The sequence below is a fragment of the Micromesistius poutassou genome, assembly GCF_964030765.1.
Source record: "Micromesistius poutassou genome assembly, chromosome: 4".
In the NCBI taxonomy this organism is placed as follows: Eukaryota; Metazoa; Chordata; class Actinopteri; order Gadiformes; family Gadidae; genus Micromesistius; species Micromesistius poutassou.
Genome location: NC_140274.1, coordinates 14,669,636 through 14,688,828, shown reverse-complemented (window position 1 = coordinate 14,688,828; position 19,193 = coordinate 14,669,636). Strand labels below are relative to the sequence as shown.

The 19,193-nt window shown below is 44.7% G+C and overlaps 2 protein-coding genes across 2 annotated transcripts; both read right to left on the bottom strand.

The window, feature by feature from the left end:
* Positions 1–1,012: 1,012 nt before the first annotated feature.
* On the bottom strand, positions 1,013–12,123 carry LOC311342038 (breast cancer type 2 susceptibility protein-like). Its single transcript, XM_084466850.1, has 17 exons — positions 11,126–12,123; positions 10,846–10,944; positions 9,815–9,884; positions 9,207–9,649; positions 8,503–8,711; positions 7,857–8,044; positions 7,424–7,594; positions 6,726–7,095; positions 6,110–6,265; positions 5,253–5,400; positions 4,640–4,752; positions 4,244–4,445; positions 3,619–3,785; positions 3,156–3,294; positions 2,290–2,546; positions 1,894–2,043; positions 1,013–1,692 (listed from the first exon to the last, which is right to left on the bottom strand). Exons 1-17 carry the CDS (start codon positions 12,003–12,005, stop codon positions 1,294–1,296), a joined length of 4,161 nt encoding a protein of 1,386 aa, XP_084322976.1. The 5' UTR covers positions 12,006–12,123; the 3' UTR covers positions 1,013–1,293.
* LOC311341533 (uncharacterized protein) lies at positions 12,046–18,729 on the bottom strand (the record flags this gene model as incomplete). Its single annotated transcript, XM_084466362.1, has 12 exons — positions 18,598–18,729; positions 18,221–18,316; positions 17,609–17,845; positions 17,391–17,451; positions 17,038–17,087; positions 16,895–16,923; positions 16,696–16,792; positions 15,965–16,020; positions 15,702–15,792; positions 14,843–15,520; positions 12,284–14,575; positions 12,046–12,131 (listed from the first exon to the last, which is right to left on the bottom strand). Exons 2-12 carry the CDS (start codon positions 18,273–18,275, stop codon positions 12,046–12,048), a joined length of 3,732 nt encoding a protein of 1,243 aa, XP_084322488.1. The 5' UTR covers positions 18,276–18,316; positions 18,598–18,729.
* Between the last annotated feature and the right edge of the window lie 464 nt (positions 18,730–19,193).

Below are 19,193 nucleotides of genomic sequence, written 5' to 3'. Positions count from 1 at the left end.
AAAAAAAAACCTGTCTGAACAAGTGGGTTATTATTATAACATTATTTTTTTAGCCCTCAAAATACAGGGGAAGGCGGCTCCACAGAGAAGGTGGCCAGACAGGCACCTCTGGTTTTAAGTCATTGTGTCATTCTGCAGGGACAATGTACAGGTATCTAGGGCTGCTATGAGAGGTGATTGTTTCACCAAATTTAAGAAGACCACTTTTGGGCAATCAGCATTCTCATACCAAGCAACTGGAAAATGGAACTCAATCCCACTCCATATTAGAGACTGTAGTCTTAATAGCTTTAAAAAGTCTCTGAAGACATGGCTGAAAGAGAATCAATCTTGCGATCATTGATCTCTGTATATATCTATAACACCAAATGTATTTTGTATGTTTTTTTTTTACTGTAATGTTGTTGATGTTGTTGTTATCTGTTTTTAACAATTGTCTGTAATGTCTAGTATGTTTTTATAGTGCTTTGAACTTCCTGCCCAGGGACCACAGGTGCAAATTAGCTGCTTAGCTAACCCTGGTATAGAACCTGTTCTATACATGGTCCCTGTTAACAAAAAACTAAACTAAGTCTGGCATGAGGGACAAACAGGAACAAGAAGATCCAAGGTGTAAGGGGGCAAGCTTCTGAGGGGAGAAACGTTTGGAAATTAAGTTGGGGGAAGAAAAGCTTTGAAATCCATTAGATGTATTCTAATATACACCTTTATTTCACTGGCAGCCAGTGAAGTGACAATAAGACAGGGGTGTGGGGCAGTATTTTGGACCCGCTGTAGGCTGAGAAATGTAACAATAAACCAGACGTGAGAAAACATTTAGGTACAATTATTAAAAGTTCTAAATTGGTGTAAGATAGAAGTGAGATTGTGGACATTGGGGAATCAAACCCCTTAACCTTTCAGCTGGGACTCAAACACCCTAGCAACTAGAATATCCTGCACCTGTCCATTCATAATAATACAAATGTACTCGACCAATATGCCATGTTTTATTTTTATTTTTTTCATTTACCAAAATATATATATATATATATTCATATACATAAATTTTACAAAATTAAGGCATAAACATTCAAATGTTTACACCAACAGAGGTGATTTATAGCTACTCATCTCCTGATTTATCGATTGATAACTACTTTAAAAAGTTTGGGTCCTCCATGCAGTGAGTGGCATTCACTCTCATCGTCAGTTCACTGTCAATGAGTCCAGTCCAGTGCAACAAGAACAAAACAAGCTTTTCCAACAGGTCTTACATGAAAGTGGAACGACCGGAGTGCTGCCCCCTACTGGTCAGGAGGCCACACCTCCACCATGCAGGGCCTGCGTGTCAATCAGTGCTAGTCCTTCATCGTTCTCCCACTCTTCCTCCTGCTCCTGCTCCTTCATCGTCCGACCTGTGGTCTGTCGAGCCGGGGTTGTGGTTGCCACGGCGACCACGTGTCTCGTTGTTACAACAGCGGCCGGCGTTGTGGACCTGCGTGGGGGGTTGAAGGTCTTTTTGACGCAGGCCGGTGATGCCAGACTTCCCAGGGGGCCAAGGGGTGGTGGTGAAGGCATGCGAGACAGATAGTCCAGAGCTCTCCTGCGACGCAAGGTCTTAGGGTCGCTAGTCGGGGAAGGAGGAGGGTTGCTGGTCTGGGGGGTGGAGGATGAGGTAGAGGAGTGCCTGGTTGGCTGATGGGGAGTCATCTGCCACACACACACCATCACAGATTAATTAGATATGGAGTACCATCAGATGGTATAGAAATTAACATCATAAAGACAGGTTATATCCATATTCAATTGATATATGGTCAGAATCACCCAAGCCACGCCATACTTATGGCGGATTTTCAACACAGTAGTAGGATTCAGCCTTTAAGGAAAGACTTCATAAAAATGACTCACGCAGACTGCAGGGCTTGGTCTACCCGGGGCTGTTGGAACAGCCGGGGTTCTTGGCCGATCCGACCAGGGAGAAGAGCCCACGGCTGCGTCCTCTCCCTTGTTCCAGCAGCTGAGTGTCTCCTGGGCTCGCTGGAGGAACCCGTCCTGAGCCTGGAGGAAGGCATGGTTACTATACTCATATGGTCTCTACAGCAGCACGCTTCAAACACCAAGGCAGAGTGCTCCCCATGGGCAGCAATCCCATTATTACAGAATTATATGAAATTGTCTGTAATCATCCGGCATGCCTGACGCAAAGATATTGATAATGGATCCAAGATCGATGGTGACATTAAACTATTGATAAAGCATAGAAAGCAATTGATAACGTATGACACTGTAACACATGGGTCATACCCGGGTCTGCGTCCTCAGCTGTGCGAGGGCGCTCTGCAGGTGGGGTTCGCGGGGGTTGGAGGAGAAGGAGGTGAGGTCGCCGGCATACAGGACAGGAAGTGGCGTGGCGCGCCGGGCGTTGAGCTGCAGGTTGCTCAGCGCCAGCAGCGTGGTGGGCCTCAGCAGCTCCTCCAGACCCCACTGGACCAGGGAGGAGAAACAGCGAACCTTCACCAGGTTCAGGTCCCCGTCCACCAGGTACACCACTGGGGAGCTCCCTGGGGTTCACACAGGAACATTAAGGCATGTTGAAACAGTTCATATTTAGCATTACCATTTAGTCCAGTGGGTTGGCTTAGCTCAGGAGGTAGAGCAGGTTGACTTGTAAACGGATGGTTGCTAGTTCGATCCCCGGCTCCTCTTAGCTGAGTGTCTATGTGTCCCGGAGCAAGACACTTGACACTAAAACTGCTCCCAACGAGCTGGCTGTTGCCTTGCATGGTTGTCTCTGCCGTCGGTGTGTCAATGTGTATTAACCGTTGTTGGTTAATGGCCAACAAACCGTTGCTTTGGATAAAATTGTCTGCTAAAAGCCCTAAATGTAATGTAAATGTAGCTATTAAGCAGACATGCTTTTCAGGGTTTCTTGCTGTAGGAAAAGATAGACTGTGAACATTGAGTATCGTATTCAGAACCTAGGGGGGAACGAAAGGTTCTTCTTCACCCCCCCCCCCCCCCCGGGATGTAATACGAACAGATGAATATATGCATGATTGTTTCATCTGAAAGAACATTGTTTGCACGTGAAAACAAAACCAAATAAACAAAACAAAACATTTAGATTTAGTCAATTAGCAGACGCCAGTATGGTGAAGTTGGGGTCCTACCGTGTGTGTCTGCGGTGGAGACGACGTACCCCACCAGGTCCACCTCCCCACAGGGGGTCTGGACCTCTGGACGTTGGAGCTCCTGGAAGTGGACCGACTGACGCGCCTGGAAATGATCTGACAGCCAATCCTGGCCCACCTGGATCACCAGCAGTATGGTTAGCACCATGAGGGGTCAAGTAAATACTCACTATGTATGCTAGTGATGTTTTCTCTGTTAAAGATGTAAAAGCACAACATAAGAATCACTATGTTTTTTGTCTAACTTTAATAGCACTAAGTTAAAGTAAAAGCGTCACGTAAAAGCTCTATGCTAGGTACATTTTCAGCTTTCACTTTTGTAGCTTTAAAAAAGGGAAGATTTGGTATTTATAATTTTTAAGATGCATTAAAATAGCTTAAAATATACTGAATGAATTCAAATTGGACTTGAACAAGATTGCTTATTTGGGCATTGGGGTACCTGTATTTCCTGGAAGTGTGTCTTGCTGGTGGCGGTCAGCTGGACAGACGCCCCGGGGTTGCGGTTTTTGCCAGTGGTGACGGAGAGGTTGTAGACGCGGTAACGAGCACCCTCCTTCAGCTGAGCCTGCAGGTCAGCTGGTGGCCTCCACACGTTCAACATGTAGACTGGGGGAACGGAAACATCCCATAATAAAGCACCCTTCCTTCAACGGCCTTTAGGTGGTTCACAACAGAGACTAGGATTTATTTCAAACCAACGGCCTTTACGTATTTCATGGTGAAAATAACATGTAGTTCCTTAAACAGGCTTTTGGTGGTTCACGTCGAAAATAGCAGCTAGTTCCTGTAGTTCCTCTAACAGCATAAAGGTGGTTCAAGGTAGGTGGATGCAGAATGACTGACCACCCTTCTTAGTCAAAGGGAAGAATTTTTCATTCAGTAGTAAGAACCAAATACATTTTTTCTTCAGTTAGGATCTCAGAAGCTAGTTTGACTCCTCTTATCATGCAATTTCTGAGGTCCTGGTTTACAATGATATTTCATTCAAAAGTTATAAAGGTTTGAATATGAAGGAGTTAGACTGGTGCGAGGTAGCCATTGAAGTTCAAATATTGCAAACCCACCAGAGTCGCCAGGCGGCGCCCGGGCGTCCACTACACACAGCTTCCAGACTGGTGTGACGTCTCGTCGGGGACAGCCTCCCTGGCTCTCCTGGGCTTGCTCCAGGGCACGTCGGCAGCGCTCCTGTAGCCCAGCCTGCCTCTTCTCCAGCACGGAGCGCCGATAGCTCTGTAGGACCTCCAGCTGCTGATCACTCAAACACGCCTGACATGACAGAGGTGAGGAGAGGATAGGAGGAGAGGAGAGGATGAGCGGAGAGCAGTAAGGAGAGGAGAGCATCAGGGGATGACATGTACCTAATCAATCCCAGGAAATGTATCTCTGTATTAATGTCATCGCCTAACCTGTGTGAGCGTGTCTGTGCGTGCATATCTGTGCGTGCGTGCGTGCGTGTCTACCTCCAGGTAAGCAGGGTCATTCTCAACCGCTTCATAAAGCTCCTCTCCATCTCTCAGCTTCTCCACGTCTTTCTGCCTCAGAGTCCTCCTCCTCCTACCCGACGGGTCCTTACCTGTAAGACCCCCAACCAGTCAGAACGTATCCCCTACGACCACTCCAGGAAAACCAATACAACCAGTCCCAAACACCCGAGGACTTAACCAGGAAAACCAATACAACTATAGTCCCCTCCACTCCTACAGCCCAAGACCACACCAGGGAAACCAATAAATCCATAGTCCCATACACTCCCCAAGAAGTCCAGTCCAGACGATTTTAATTTGAACCTCTCCATCACACATGCAAGATAATATGTGCATATTGTGGTACAACATGCACTCCAGTTTACTAGTAGCACTAGCATGCAGTTAACTAGGCTACTGTGTGGCAAACTAACCTAACGTGAGGCCAACAAGAAGTCAGGGTTTTTAGTATGACCCTTTTATACCAGTTCTCATTCAAAACCAAATACCAGTACCATACATTGGGACGAGTTTTATTTCTTGGTCGTACCAAAATGTTTCAGTCGGTACCTAAGGAGTATTTGGGTATGGTTCCCAGCCCTAGCAGTACCTTTGTCCTCTCTCTGGATGTCAGCCTGGATCTTGGCGTAAAGGGCCTCCATGGTTTTATTGTTGTGGTCGTCGAACCTCCGAACCTCGCGCTCTTCTGCTCGCCCGCTACGGAAGACAAAGCCGCCATCTTGCTTCTTCTCCATCCACTGAAAAATAAATAATGTTTGTTTGGATTTCTTTATGATTATAAATGATACAAATGTTTGTATAATTGATACCACCAATACACTGACACCACCAGATGCCAAATATATCTTGAATTAGAATATTTTCTATACTTGGCTGGAGGCCAAGATTTAGACAAGCTAAGATAGTATTTTTTATTAATCCTAGAAAGGAAATGTTGGTACAGAAAGTACAGGACAGTAACAGAAAGAGATAAAATAAATTACTTAATTAAGGTTAAAATACAAAACGTAAAATGTACTGAAAATAATCAATTGATACAACATGAATAGTAAGAGTAAACGTAAATGTAAAAAAAGAGAACTGGAGAGAATCGGAACAGGTAAGTCCTAATCATCTTGACTGTTGACTTGATTGTTTCTCCCTTTGAAAATTCAAGTAATCCTAGCAATTATCCAATCGCCATCAGTTGCATCGCTAACTGGTGTTTCAGGTGTGCAAGCTTCTGTAGCTATCTGACAGAATGACACCTAATTAATCGCATGAAACTGTGGCTTTGTAACAGAAAGAACAAGTAAGAAGAATTACATGTATAAACAAAAATTTAAAATATCCACTATCCAAAACATCCAATCACACTACATCGGTTGCATCGCTAACTAGTGTTTCAGGTATGCTGTGTTCTGTAGCTATCTGACAGAACCTGACAAGGCGGGAACAGGAACCCACCAGGATGGGGTAGCTCCTGATTATGAGAAGGTCTACGCAGCCGACCGCCCCCCCGGTGCTGTACAGAGAGGACAGGGGCAGCAGGAAGGGTCGGGGGTCACGGTGGAAGCCCAGCTTAGCGTCCCAACGGGCCCGTCTGCAGCTGTTGGCCCCAATCTGGAGGAAAACACCACATCTTCATCGTCTTCGGTCCAACTCAAGGAGGAAGAACTTGAACTCCATGTGAACTCCATTACAACCAACAAACCACTGGTTACTACTGTTTTGATTACGAACAAGGTGAATTAAGATCCCCGGATACTTTGGCATCAATTCGGCCCGACAAATAACGGTAAAACCGACAAAAACTAATAATGAGAACGTTTTTTTTTATTATTTTTTTTACATGTAATAAGAACATGTTGATGTCTCTAGTCATAGGGTGCATATTTACTTAGTCTATTAACTCCAATTAATAATTACTAGTTTAATGACGGATGAAGGTGCCTGCTAAAGAGCAGGTCGGGGGTAGGACATCAGGCTCTAAGATGACTACAGGAGGACTGAGGGCATTGCAGATTCGTCATCCGTCAGTCAAACCCCCTAACCTCTACACTCCCCTTCCTCCCCACGGTACCTTCAACATGAGGCCCTCGGGGGCCTCCAGGGGGGAGCAGCCATCTTGGGACCCCACCAGCTCCGCTCCATAAACCACCAGCTTCCCTCCCGGCTCCAGAACCCCGCGCTGAAGCATGGCCGTCAGCGGGGGGTCCAGCTGGGCTTTGATGGCGTACCAGCCGTCCGTCAGCCACACCATGCCCGGGGGAGGGGCATAGGACTCGGTCTTGGGGGTCTGCTGGCCGGCCGGTTCATTGGAGGCTCGGGGGTCCGGTCCCGGGCGGACCTCCCCACAGACACACAGGACCAGGGTCTTGGCGGCCGTGTCGTCCCGCTCCGTGATCTTCCTCAAGGCCGGGCGCCGGCTGTGGTCGACCTCCACGTCGTAGCTGGGACAGAACAACACACACCCTAGAGGTTAGACTACTAAAGGTACTGAGTAAGACATTGGGGTAAATGTTCGGTGGTCCAGTCTCTTATCGATATATACTGAACATGTTTTATATTGATATTGATCAAAAGTCTATCACAATATGATAATTAATTGTTTTATTGCCCAGGCCTTGTACAAATTCAAATCAGGGTGCAAAAACTTTTTCTTCTTATACTTTTTCTTTCTGAAAGGGTTAAGCATTTCTAAAAAAGGCTTATGTTTTTAAAATGTGACAGCCAATTTGCCATAGGCTGTTTAGAAGTTAGCATCAAAGCGTAGCATACCGGTATTTGAGCTGGAGGAGAATCTGTTCTGGGTTCAGCCAACGGCTAGCCATGGTGGCAGGGAAGGATCTCTCCATGGAGGCCAGCTTCCAGACTACCCAGCGGTAGTGGTTGTACACCCACTCCTGGCTTAGCAGCTTCACGTCAACCCCTGGGCTGTCACACAGAGCCCTGGGCACCCAAGACAACAGAAACAGGGTTAGGGAAAGTCTTCTATTGCTTTGGTTCTCAACCTTTATGGGCCTGTGGCTTTGACCCTTTTTTCAAGGTCTGCAAATCCTTGTGACCCTAAACTTCATCCTCTTCCCCACACATAATTTTAAGCCTAATCTAAAGCAACTTCTGCCCATAATAACAATGTGAAGTGAACGTATGTGAATCACAACATTCTAGTTCGACAATTAGGGTCCGAGGTCGAGTAGGGGTGCGTTACCTGTAGAACTCCTCCTTGCCCAGGGTCCAGTCGTCCCGGGGGACCAGCCAGCCTCCGTCCGCCAGCTGGACTCCACCCTGCTCACCGAGCGCTCCCCACCTGAAGAACCGCCGGAAGGAGAGCCGGAACGACTCAGCGTTTTCCGCCGTCACCGCCCACACCGGCTGGTGGACGCCATGTTCGTACAGCTGGAAGGGAAAAGATGGATGCAGACATCAACGAGTGAGTGGGGGGGTCGGACCAGCGGTAAAGGTAGTTGGTTTTAAACCACACTGAAATCACACACTGTCAGTCGCTTTGGAAGAAGCGTCTAAAATGACTAAATAATATAGATGTCATAATAATATTATATATATAATAACATAATATTAAATACAAATCCACATAAGGAATAATATAAATTGTTTCTGGCACATCATATTACTTCCAAACGTATAAATATGAATAAATATGCAAGTCAATTAATTAGGTAAAAACCAACAACAAAAACCTGAAATAAGAAACTATAAAATGTACTTTCATAGCTTATTGTTGCCATTTTGTTAATTACTAATTCTTTACTATTAAGAGGAAGGAAGCCACTGTTTACTTTTAACCAGCCATTAAACCACGATGAACCCTGGTGCCAGTAGTGTAGCAGTGGTACCTGCTGGGGGGAATGGCGGCCGGGGGGAAGCCCGCAGACGGCGGCCCGTAGAGGGATCCTCGCCACGCCCGAGGTCTTGGCGAGGTACAGACTCCCAGGGAGCGGGCGAACGGTCTGGCGCCTCTTCTTCCTGAGCCTCATGTCCTGGAGGTCCCTAGCCAGACGGAGGTCACGGAGGTCCTCAGGGTCCATGGGGTCCTGCTCCACATCTGGTAGTAACAATGATTTATTGTATTTATAAAGTTAATTTGAGCAGTCTCAAAGTGCCCATACAGAAAATGCACGTAGAGCTAAATCAATAAAACTAAAACATGCTTACAATCCCTTCCTATTCAAGGTCTTAAGAGCACCTGCCTAGTAAGCAGATACATGGGAGATGCTGGCTGACTATTGATTATTGACCGTATAATTCTGATGCATTTATTTATACATTTAAAGGTCTCATTAAGGTAATATATATATGAACAGACTGTCTATTGATTAGTAGCCATGAGCTACCATTAGAACTAGAGAATCTAGAATCACTTGTGTGGTGCGATGAGGATACGTTCACTGGGAAATTGTTGTCGCAGGCCAAAGTTGATTGGGTTTATTGTTGAAACCTTAAGTTGGGCCACTGATATAGATATTTATTATTTTGCTATGGGGACAGTGGAAATGTCAAACATTAATCCAAAGGTTAAAAGAAAATGGGGTCAGGTTACCCTGGTTTTTAGTTGCCGGGTCACAGGCCATGACAGCAGACTCCCCTGGGACTCCATCTGCCTCGTCGTCATGACAACTGCTCCCTTCTCCTTCTCTGTGGGTCTCAGTTACCATCGCAGGACTTTTAGTCGCTATGGTAGCCGGTCGGAGGCTGGATTCAGCCAGTGTCGGTGAGAAAGGAGGGGGAGGAAGAGGAGTGGGGGGTTGTGGTTGTAGTGGTTTCTTGAAGGGAGGGATGAACACAGCGGGGGTCCTGGTCCTGGTCTTGCCATGGGGGTCCGGGTTGGTCTGAGGGTTGTCGGTTCTCTTCCTCTTGAGGAACGGAGGGACGAACACCGGAGCTCTGGAGCCCGAGGCCAGGGGATGAGGGGAGGTAGGAGGCACCGACGCCGGGTCTGGGGGGGGCTTCTGATGGGGGAGGGTCACGTAGCTCTTCCCATCTCTGACAACAGGGAGCAAAATTTTTTTACAGCAGATATATAACATTTCTAAGAGTTTTCTAAATACCACACACATACAAAGCCTTTCTGTATAGAAGACGCATACGTCCAAGCGATTGCTATAATAAAGGAGCTACTTCAGTCAGTTGCCACTCTTTAAGACGTACCTGTGTGGCCCGGTGAGGTGTGGCTCCAGAGAAACCTTGTACTTGAAAACCCTCCTGTCTTTAAGAACACCTTCATCAGGTAAAAAACAAATCAAAGTAAGGAGGCGAGTATAGGCCAGATGTCCAGTAGAGGTCGAACATGCCAGTTTAAAAAATAAAAGTCTTCCCCAGTATTTTTAATCTAGGACTCCACACAAATCTTAAAAAATCTGCCCTGACTTTTAATGAAAATGATTTCATGTTTTAAATATTGGAGCAATATAAATTATACATATATACGTACATACTTATACAATTTATACATCTATGCTGCCCATTTGGATAATGAAATGTTTGTTTAATTAGGCCTACATTTTGGTCTAAAGTAACAAGACAAAAAGACGAGCTGGCCAAGTGGGGCAACCAGAGGCTCCCTAGTAACAGTTGCAACCGTTGCCGTGGTGCCCTGGAGCCAACCATTTGGGTGCTAAACCCCAAGTTGAATGACAGGGAGAGAACTCGGCAGGTTCAGTACAGCCATTACCATTTTTTTCCACCTAACTTAGAATATGTTTTTTTACATAAATTGGGTCGTAAAGTGTTACATTACCATGGAAACCTGAGATGGTAGGGTATTACATTACCATCTGGACCATAGATGTTAGTGTGTTACATTACCTTGGAAACCTGAGATGGTAGGGTATTACATTACCATCTGGACCATAGATGTTAGTGTGTTACATTACCATGGAAACCTGAGATGGTAGGGTATTACATTACCATCTGGACCATAGATGTTAGTGTGTTACATTACCATGGAAACCTGAGATGGTAGGGTATTACATTACCATCTGGACCATAGATGTTAGTGTGTTACATTACCATGGAAACCTGAGATGGTAGGGTATTACATTACCATTTGGACCTTAGATGTTAGTGTGTTACATTACCATGGGGATCTGGGATCGTAGTGTGTTACTTAACAACTGGGACCTGGGAACATAGTGTGTTACTTTACCGTGGGGAACTAGAATCATGGTGTGTTACTTTACCGTGGGGAGAGCTTTTAGCAGGCAGCAGGGTCCTTGCCCTATCCCCATCCACAGCACGATCAAACTCTTCCAATAACCTCCTCTTTAGTGGAGGTTGGTCTGGAACAGTGAAGAGATATTTGTAAATGTACCGTATGAAACTATATTTTATTAATAAGAAGAAAGGAAACAAGAAAAAGCTTAGGTGCTTCAATTCTTAATAATTCTATTCAATTCAATAATCAACTAAAAAGCAATATATGCAATATGTTTTCAAATGTTGAGTTACGTCGTCACTCACCAGTCAAATCTGCATCATCTATGGATCTCTTCCCTGTTGCTTTGTGGGTTTCTACCGCTCTATTGACCGGACCATATGATTTGACCGTCATCTTTTCTGACATGGCAGCTCTCTCTACAGCCAGTATCAGACCGTCCACTGTAGCACTCGTATCAGCACTCTCCAGATGTTCACTCGTAGAAATGAAAGTATTCCTTTCTCTGGGAGTAATTTGCTTCTCACTTCTCACCTTATCCATGTTCAATAATGTTGTCTTAACATCTAGCATCTCTAGCTCATTTTTATCCTCCAAGTGAGAGCTAGCACCAGACATAAAACAAACACCCTCTTCTTCTACATTCAAACGGTTCCTCGCCTTTAAAAGATTGTCCTCGGAGACCTGGACTATTGCGCCCTTTGCAGTGGTGAAGCTAAACTTCATTCCGTCAAGATTCCTTGGACATTCTCTGGATTTTTCTTCAGTTATCATTGCCTTTGAGGGTGCAACGGTCTCGGCGTCGCAACTTAAGTCGTCAAAGAGTGATTTAGCCTTCTGCAGGGCCTCCGACGAGACCTGTACGGGTTTACCACTGGCTGCGTGAAAACCACTGCCAGGTCTTAGAGGTGGAGCTTTGGTCGTCCCATTGAAAGGTACGGGGGCCTCCATAGGGGCAGCGCATTCGCTCATCATTGCTTTGGCCTTTTGGAGAGCGGCAACTGAAATGGCCACTCCTTTACCACTGGCGGTCTGAAATCCACCCCTTGGTTTCAGTGGAATCGGATTCGGAGAATGGCCCACATGGTTGGCTGTTGGAGCAGCTTGTTGTTTTTCTTGGTCAGTTGAATTCTCGTTCAGCAGAGACCTGGCTTTGGTCAGTGCCTTGTCAGACACTGACACCATGTTCCCACTGGCCGTAGAGAAACCTCTAGCACTGCCCGACTCACTGACCACACTGGGGCCAACATTCTCTGACGAGGAAGGGCAAGAAGACTTCGCTGTCAAAGCGGACCTTCTTAAAGCACCCGGCTTAAAACAATAATTTTTTGGAGATGGTCCGGGAAGAGAGAGTGCAGTCGAAGCATCATTGTTTAGTTTTTCTTCTTCTACCAAATCACATTCATTCAGAAGAGTTTTGGCTTTTGCCAGTGCTTCACCAGTCACAGAAACTTTCTTCCCACTTGCTGTGGAGAAACCACCGTGACAGTAAGATCCAACAACCAGCGTTGCAGAGCCTGAGGAGAACGACCCAGACTGCTCCTTCAGAGGTGCTCTCCTGGGGATAGAAACAACATCATTCACCATTGGTTTCTTGAAACCACCGTTATAAGTTTGATTGTCATCATCGTTCTTTGTGGCCAAGTATGCAGAAGGCACGACACTAGTGCTTGCTATTTCACCATACTTCTGCTCAGGTTCTGTGAAAGTTTCCTTTTTAAAGCTGCAGTCGCTTTCTTTTTCGTTGCCTGTTACAGTGTTGTCTACGTCATTACACTTCCGTTGTTGAGGTGGAGCACCATCCTGGTTTTCTATAGCATCCAAATCGCTGAAGAAACTACTCGCTGCTTGGACAGCTTTTGCTGATATGGTAATCCCTCTCCCACTGGCCGTTGAGAAACCACCCTTCAGTTCACCAACTTTAGTCATATGAAGTTTACTACTCTCACATCCAAGTTTTTCAGCTGTTGGTTTATCACTTAAGATGCCTGGACAAAAACACGATTCTGTTACAGTGATGGAGACCTTTTTACTGCGGTTTACTGTGTTTGAATCCGTGAATTCAGGACAGAGATTTTTGCTAGTTCCCACCACAGAAGCACTCTTGGGCGTGTTATAGTCAGGTATCTGTTGGTGAGTGGAAGCGGTGCCACTGTTTACCGATACATGACAGGAGCTGTCAGCAATATCTGTGAATGGTAAATAACTGTCTTCCAGGTCTGAAAACAAGGCTTTGGCTTTACGCAAACACTTCTTTGAAACACTGAAGGACTTACCACCAGCGGTTTGAAAGCCCAGGTTACACTTCAAAGGATATTTCTCCTGATGATTGGGTGTTTCAGTGTAACTAGTGATATTATTTTCAAGCCCATTTGACACATCAAGGGCTTTGAGAGTGGCTTTTCGTTTGGTGGTGTTGGATACGTTGAAAGGGGTGGATGTTTCATTCTTTTTCAATAGAAAAACTGATTCATTGTCTAAAGTTGAAACCATGTGGTTGCTGCTTCCTAGAGGAATTTGGAAGTTTTCATTGAGATGCTTTTCAGCATCAGAGCTAAAACTGTCATCAAAATCTATACCGGCAAGAAAGTCTGGGTCTAATTCTGCATCTGTTGCTTTGGGGGAGAGATCCACTTCTTGAGGAACTATGTTCAGGTTTGCATGTTTGAACGGAGTGAAATCAAACTGGGTGTGTGTTTCCTCTAAAAGGCTACACAGCTCTGTGACATCGGCTTTCTGTGACGCAGTCAAACGGTGTTGATTATCCACACTTTTCTCACCTAAAACTGCTGGGACGGAGGCTAGGGCTGAGGCTGGAATGGCTGGAATGGCTAAAACAGAGACATCACATATGATAGACTTGTTCATGTCACTCCTAGTGATTTTGTTCCTTGTGGTGTTGTCATTTCTGGTGAGTGGAACATTTGCAAAGCTTTCCTCCTCAACGTCTTTAAAGATATCCCTGGCTCTTTTCAGATTCACTGAAGAAATTGGAATCCCCTTATTTGAAGCCGTTTTGAATCCGGATGACCCAACCCGACTCGTGGAAGGATGAAATCCTAACCCGTATTGCTCCGTCATAGTGGTCTGACCTTTATTATAGCCATCAGTATAAACATCTCCACCAAGGTCTCCTTGTGGCCTGATCGACTCTTCAATCATTGGTCCAATGCCCGATATCGAGTGGGATTGGACAGACTGATTTAACTCGGTTGGATCCTCCTCCATTTCGTCACGAAGACTCCTTTCCTTCTCTTTGCTTAGCGGGGTAAAGGGAGCAAGCCTCCGTTCGGTCCCTTTTGAGTTTGTGCCATGGAACAATTGCTTATGAACTATGGAGGGAAGAGTGGAAGACGTTCGGGACAGTTTTGGGAGATCGGTAGCACAAGACAGGATACAGTTAGGCACTACGTAGGAGTTGCTCTGATCGCCCGTCAGCTCCGGCCCTTTATCGGTGTGGGGACAGCCAGTATCCCTCCAGCTCGCCTCACCATTGGTTAATATTTTCTTGTTCCTTTCCTTGACCAGTAACAGACATTTAGAGGGGGAGAAGAGGTCTTGTGGATTTTTTACAACCTCTGTCATTTGAGTGAAATCCTGGTCTAAGGCTTTGCAGAGCTGGGACATGTCCAGATCCTGGGTGGTCCCCGTCGCTGCAGAAGGAACTGGACCACGTCCCGCCAAAGCCAAAGAGTCCTGGATGCTGGGTGGAACATCAGCTGGTGGCTCCTGCTGATGCACACACGGTTCTTGCTCTGTAATACAACATGACATTATAACATTCAGGTTATTATGTAGCACAGATGGCACAGATGTGCAAAACATCTCAGGAAGAATAATAAAGGCAATGCTTGATAAATGTGAATATCGTTGATGCATTAATAGTAATCTACATAATATTTAAAAAACAAACCCTAACCCTTTAGATTATTAACGTTAAAGACATTTGACCAGAGAAGAGAATTATCGGTATCAGAATTAGTAGATCAATTATTGAAAGTTGGTCCATGATAAAGACTTACCAGAGATGAGATTTGATTGTTGTGCTTTCTTGTGTTCTTCCTTCACTCTAGGTTGTTGTGGACTCTGAATGTTATAAACAAACTGTCTTTTTTTCTTACTAAAAAGAGAGTCTGCTGTATTCAACAATGGCACCATTACTTTAGCAGGATCCAACATGCATTCAGTTTTTCCCGTAGAATATCCGGATTCCGGTTCTTTTTGTTTTCCAGGATTGTCCACTGAACCGTCCAAAGCAGCCTCTGTGATCTCCGTCAGACTGATTGGAGACCACTGACTGACTGCACTAGCACCCCCACTAGTCTCTCCCTGACGGGGAGAAGACGGGGCAGGGGGGCAGAGATCGGTCCCCTCCAGCTTCTCAACCCCCTCGGTTTTCACGGCAGTCTCTGCACGCCTTTCCACGGAGACCTTCCTGGCGCTGTGAGTCCGCTCCTTCTGCCTCCGTTTGATCCGCTCCATGGTTTTCACCCGCCTGAGAGCCGAGCTGCTGTTGGTGAAGAACATGGAGAGGACGTTTTCCGCGCCGTCCAGGACGCTAGCCACCGTGTCACGGAGCTCTCTGTCGTGGATGGCATCAGGGAGGGTCAGCCTCCACTGGTCGTCGCTCTGGTCCAGGGAGGAATGCATGGAGTCCGACAACATTGCCTCCTGGCTGGCCTCTCGACCACTGACCACAGCTGATTGCAGAAGGCCAATAGAAACATGTTATTTAATGTAAGCTCATGTGGCCAACCTGACGTCGTTCTAGAGCTCACTCCCACTATAAATAAATTAAATCAAGGCAGTAATATTTATACTGCTTCTACTTTAGTTCATCATTTAAATCATCTGAAATGTAAAACAGTAAATAGTGCTTACTTTGCAGAGTGTTGGGTTTGGGGTTCTTGGTGGGCAATAGTACGTTGACTCCAGATACGTCCGATAGAGACGGGAAGAGCTTTCGGACAAACTAAAGAACAATAGTAGATATCAGCATCTCGTAACAACAAACTCCAAATGACAAAAATGTTATTGTTGAACTCTTGAAAATTTAGAACAAGGTTCCAAAAACAGCCAACTACAGAATTAAACTAGTCTTGATAGTTTGGTAGATAGTTGCTATAAAACCCTATACTACTCACAATAATATTTTTGTCTTCAGACGTGCTTTCAAGAGGGGACATCTCCTCTGTTTTAGCTGCAGAAGAGATAAGGAACAGAAACTAAATGTAATCATATTCAAAATATTTAAAATGAGAGCGACCACAAGATTATACTACCAAAATTCAGAATAAAGCAAAGATCAGATAGCAAATAAGAAAGAAGGCATAACTATGTTTGTCAAGTATAATATGTTTATAATAATAATTATTATTTCTTGAGCTTTCCTTAAAGATTGTATTAGCGATGTTGGGTAACGTCACTTCTGTTGGTATTTGAAGCAAATGCCAAACAAACAGAGCCAGCTCGCCCCGCCTTTCCGCTTTTTGTGCATCCAGTAAAAACTATCACGAACGCAGCGCAAAACCCCACAACACCAACCCCTTGTCAGTGATTGGTTGGAATACTATTTATTTTGGTTTTGAGTGGTAGTACCATTTGTTTTTGTGTAAGATCGGAGCATAGGCTGCCTACAGAGACACGTTTTTTTGACGGCCTGCTTATGGGGCGGGCAGCTAGTGGATCTTGAGGAAAGATCAGATGAATGTGATAATTTATGTTTTGGCCTAGAATCACTGATACAACCTTTAATTGTTGAAACCCTAGTAAAAGGTGTGGACTGTTATCTAGTTGGGGTAAAACACCACATGGGGAGAAGGTTCAAGGTTCAGAGGTCCATAAAACAAGGTGGTTAGTTGGTGGGTGGTCTTACTCAGGATGAGGGTCGAGGGGACAGCAGGTGGGGTGTTGAGAGAGCTGGTCCAGGACATGTCAGGGTTCACCTGAGCCCCCAGACTCTCCATCATGTTCTGGGAGGATAAATTCCATTAAAGGACAACTTCAGCAGAGGTTAGAGAGGAGAGGAGGAGAGAGCGACAGAGACAGAGACAGAGAGAGAGAGAGAGACTGACCGAGGCTCGCTGGGGTGTGTCCAGTAGTTCTGAAGTAGACCAGAGAGAAAGACACCAATGAAAAACAGAATGTTGACCAAATATAGACAAAGTGCTGAACAACCACAGGATGACGATGTCATCACAGTGACAGGTGAGCTTACCAAAGTGGTTCCGATGGTTTCTGTTCTGGAACAGTTTTGTAACGGAGGTACTGGAGCAGGAAATACAGCGTCATGACAGAAATACAACAGAGTTCCTACTAATATGTGCCAAATATGGAGTGAACAATGAGATTATTTTTTGTCACAGCATTTTTTAATTGATTTATGTCGGGATGTAAAGAGAATAAGACCAAAAAAGTATTCTACTATAAATTGCCTATCATTTGGAATTAATTTGGAATTTCTTACAGAAAAATTGTAACATTGAGCAAATTATTTACTAAAAGAATGGCAAATCAAATACCAAAATGTCAATAATTATCCCCTTTTATCTGAGTGTGATCCAGACTTACTGTTCTGTGGACGACCTCAGCAGTCCTGACCCCATAGCAGCCCATGGAAGCGGCTCCTTACCTAAGAGGACAGTAAACACAGCAACCCTAGATCAACACTACTGGTAGATAAAATAAATGGACTGAATGCTGAATATTAATCACTGCCATGTATGCCTATTACACAATGTAAACAATATCTTACAAATGTCTAATAAATGTGTATACAAGTGTATAACCTTGTTCAGTAAACGATCCATCATGTTGTGTGTCGGGGGATAGTAAACTCCTGCTGTGTCTAAATATCTTGGGGGTGGAGAACAGTTGGCTGTCTGCTGCGTTCTTGTCAAATGGTGTTTTGAAGCCCTCATCCTGGTGAGCGGTTCTCGGTTGGTTCTGTCTGGTTCGGTCATTCTCTTCGTCAGATGCTTTCACCGTGAGAATGTTGAACCAGTCAGGGTCGAGCTGCCCGAGGTCTGTTGAAAAACCGAGGAAACACATGTATGACACATTGCATACATTGTGTCATAGAGGAGGTATAGAAAAATTATGGAGAGAATAATGGAGCATATTTTTTGGGACAAAAGGAGGTAGAGAAAAATTATGAAGAATAAATCAATTAAAAAAATGAGGTCGAAAAATACGATGGAGAATAAAATTATGGTGAGAGTAAAAAATTGAAAAAAGGAGATATAGAAAATGGAGAGAATTTTTTGGGGGGCAAATGAGGCATAGAAAAACTATGGAGAGACTAAAAATATGGGGGGGGGGGGGATGATCTGATTGATCACCAAGCGATGTTGATCAATCAGAAAGCTGCCGTACTCAAAGACATTGAGATCTGATCTTACGGTCCCATATGTGATCTTTCAAGGAGTCGAACATGTTTCTGGAAGACGTCTCCATCGCACGAGATCCCAGACCAAGTCAAAGCTTTGACGACAGATCTGCAAAACATACCCACATAATCTCGAAACATCTGAACAGAATGACCATTCATATTATGCGACCAGATATCTAAACAGCTAAACAGTCATACAGCTAGGACACTATATATACACACACTAACGCCAAACTAACTATTATGCGACGAGTGACGAGACAGGTGACATTATTAGTTGTCATTAAACTTAATTGTAAGGAATGTTTACAATGTATCGGTTAGCTTTTAGCTATAATCAAGCGAGACAGTCCGAGTAAGTTTACATTTTATGCAACGTTAATTTACCATCGTGGAGTGTGTAGGGGTCGGTCATCCCGCATTTTAATCCTGGTAAAAATACAAACATAGTAGCGAACGTGAAGAACTGTTGTCCTTAAATCAGACTAGTAAGCTATCTCTTAAACTCTCCCTCTGAACACAAACCTCGCGCCACCGCAGCTCAGCTTCAAAATAAAGGTTTTTGTTTCAAAATAAAAGTTTCTAAATGAAAGTAGTAGTAGCAGTATATTTATTTGTGTCATATTTGTTGAAGTTCTCTTTTAACCGACAGCAATTAATTAATCAAGTGCTCTGTGAAAATAATCCTGTCCAATAATTTCATTCGGCCCGAATAGAATTATTGAATAGTGTTAGTTTTCATCTTATTTCTAAACTGTTCGACTATGCGTTGTGTATTTTTCGTCGTAGTAGTAATTCTTGAAGTGGAAATCAAGGAAGCTTGACAGGTTGGATCAGAGAGTGGAATAGGTGGTTTATTCCAATACAGCACAGGTACAGACTTAAATGGAATAGTCTTAGTGTAGGTGGTGAGGAGCAGTCTCCTGACGCGCTCCTTGGCTGTCGATCCCTCTTCTCACCGAACCAAAGGTTTGAGACGAGTA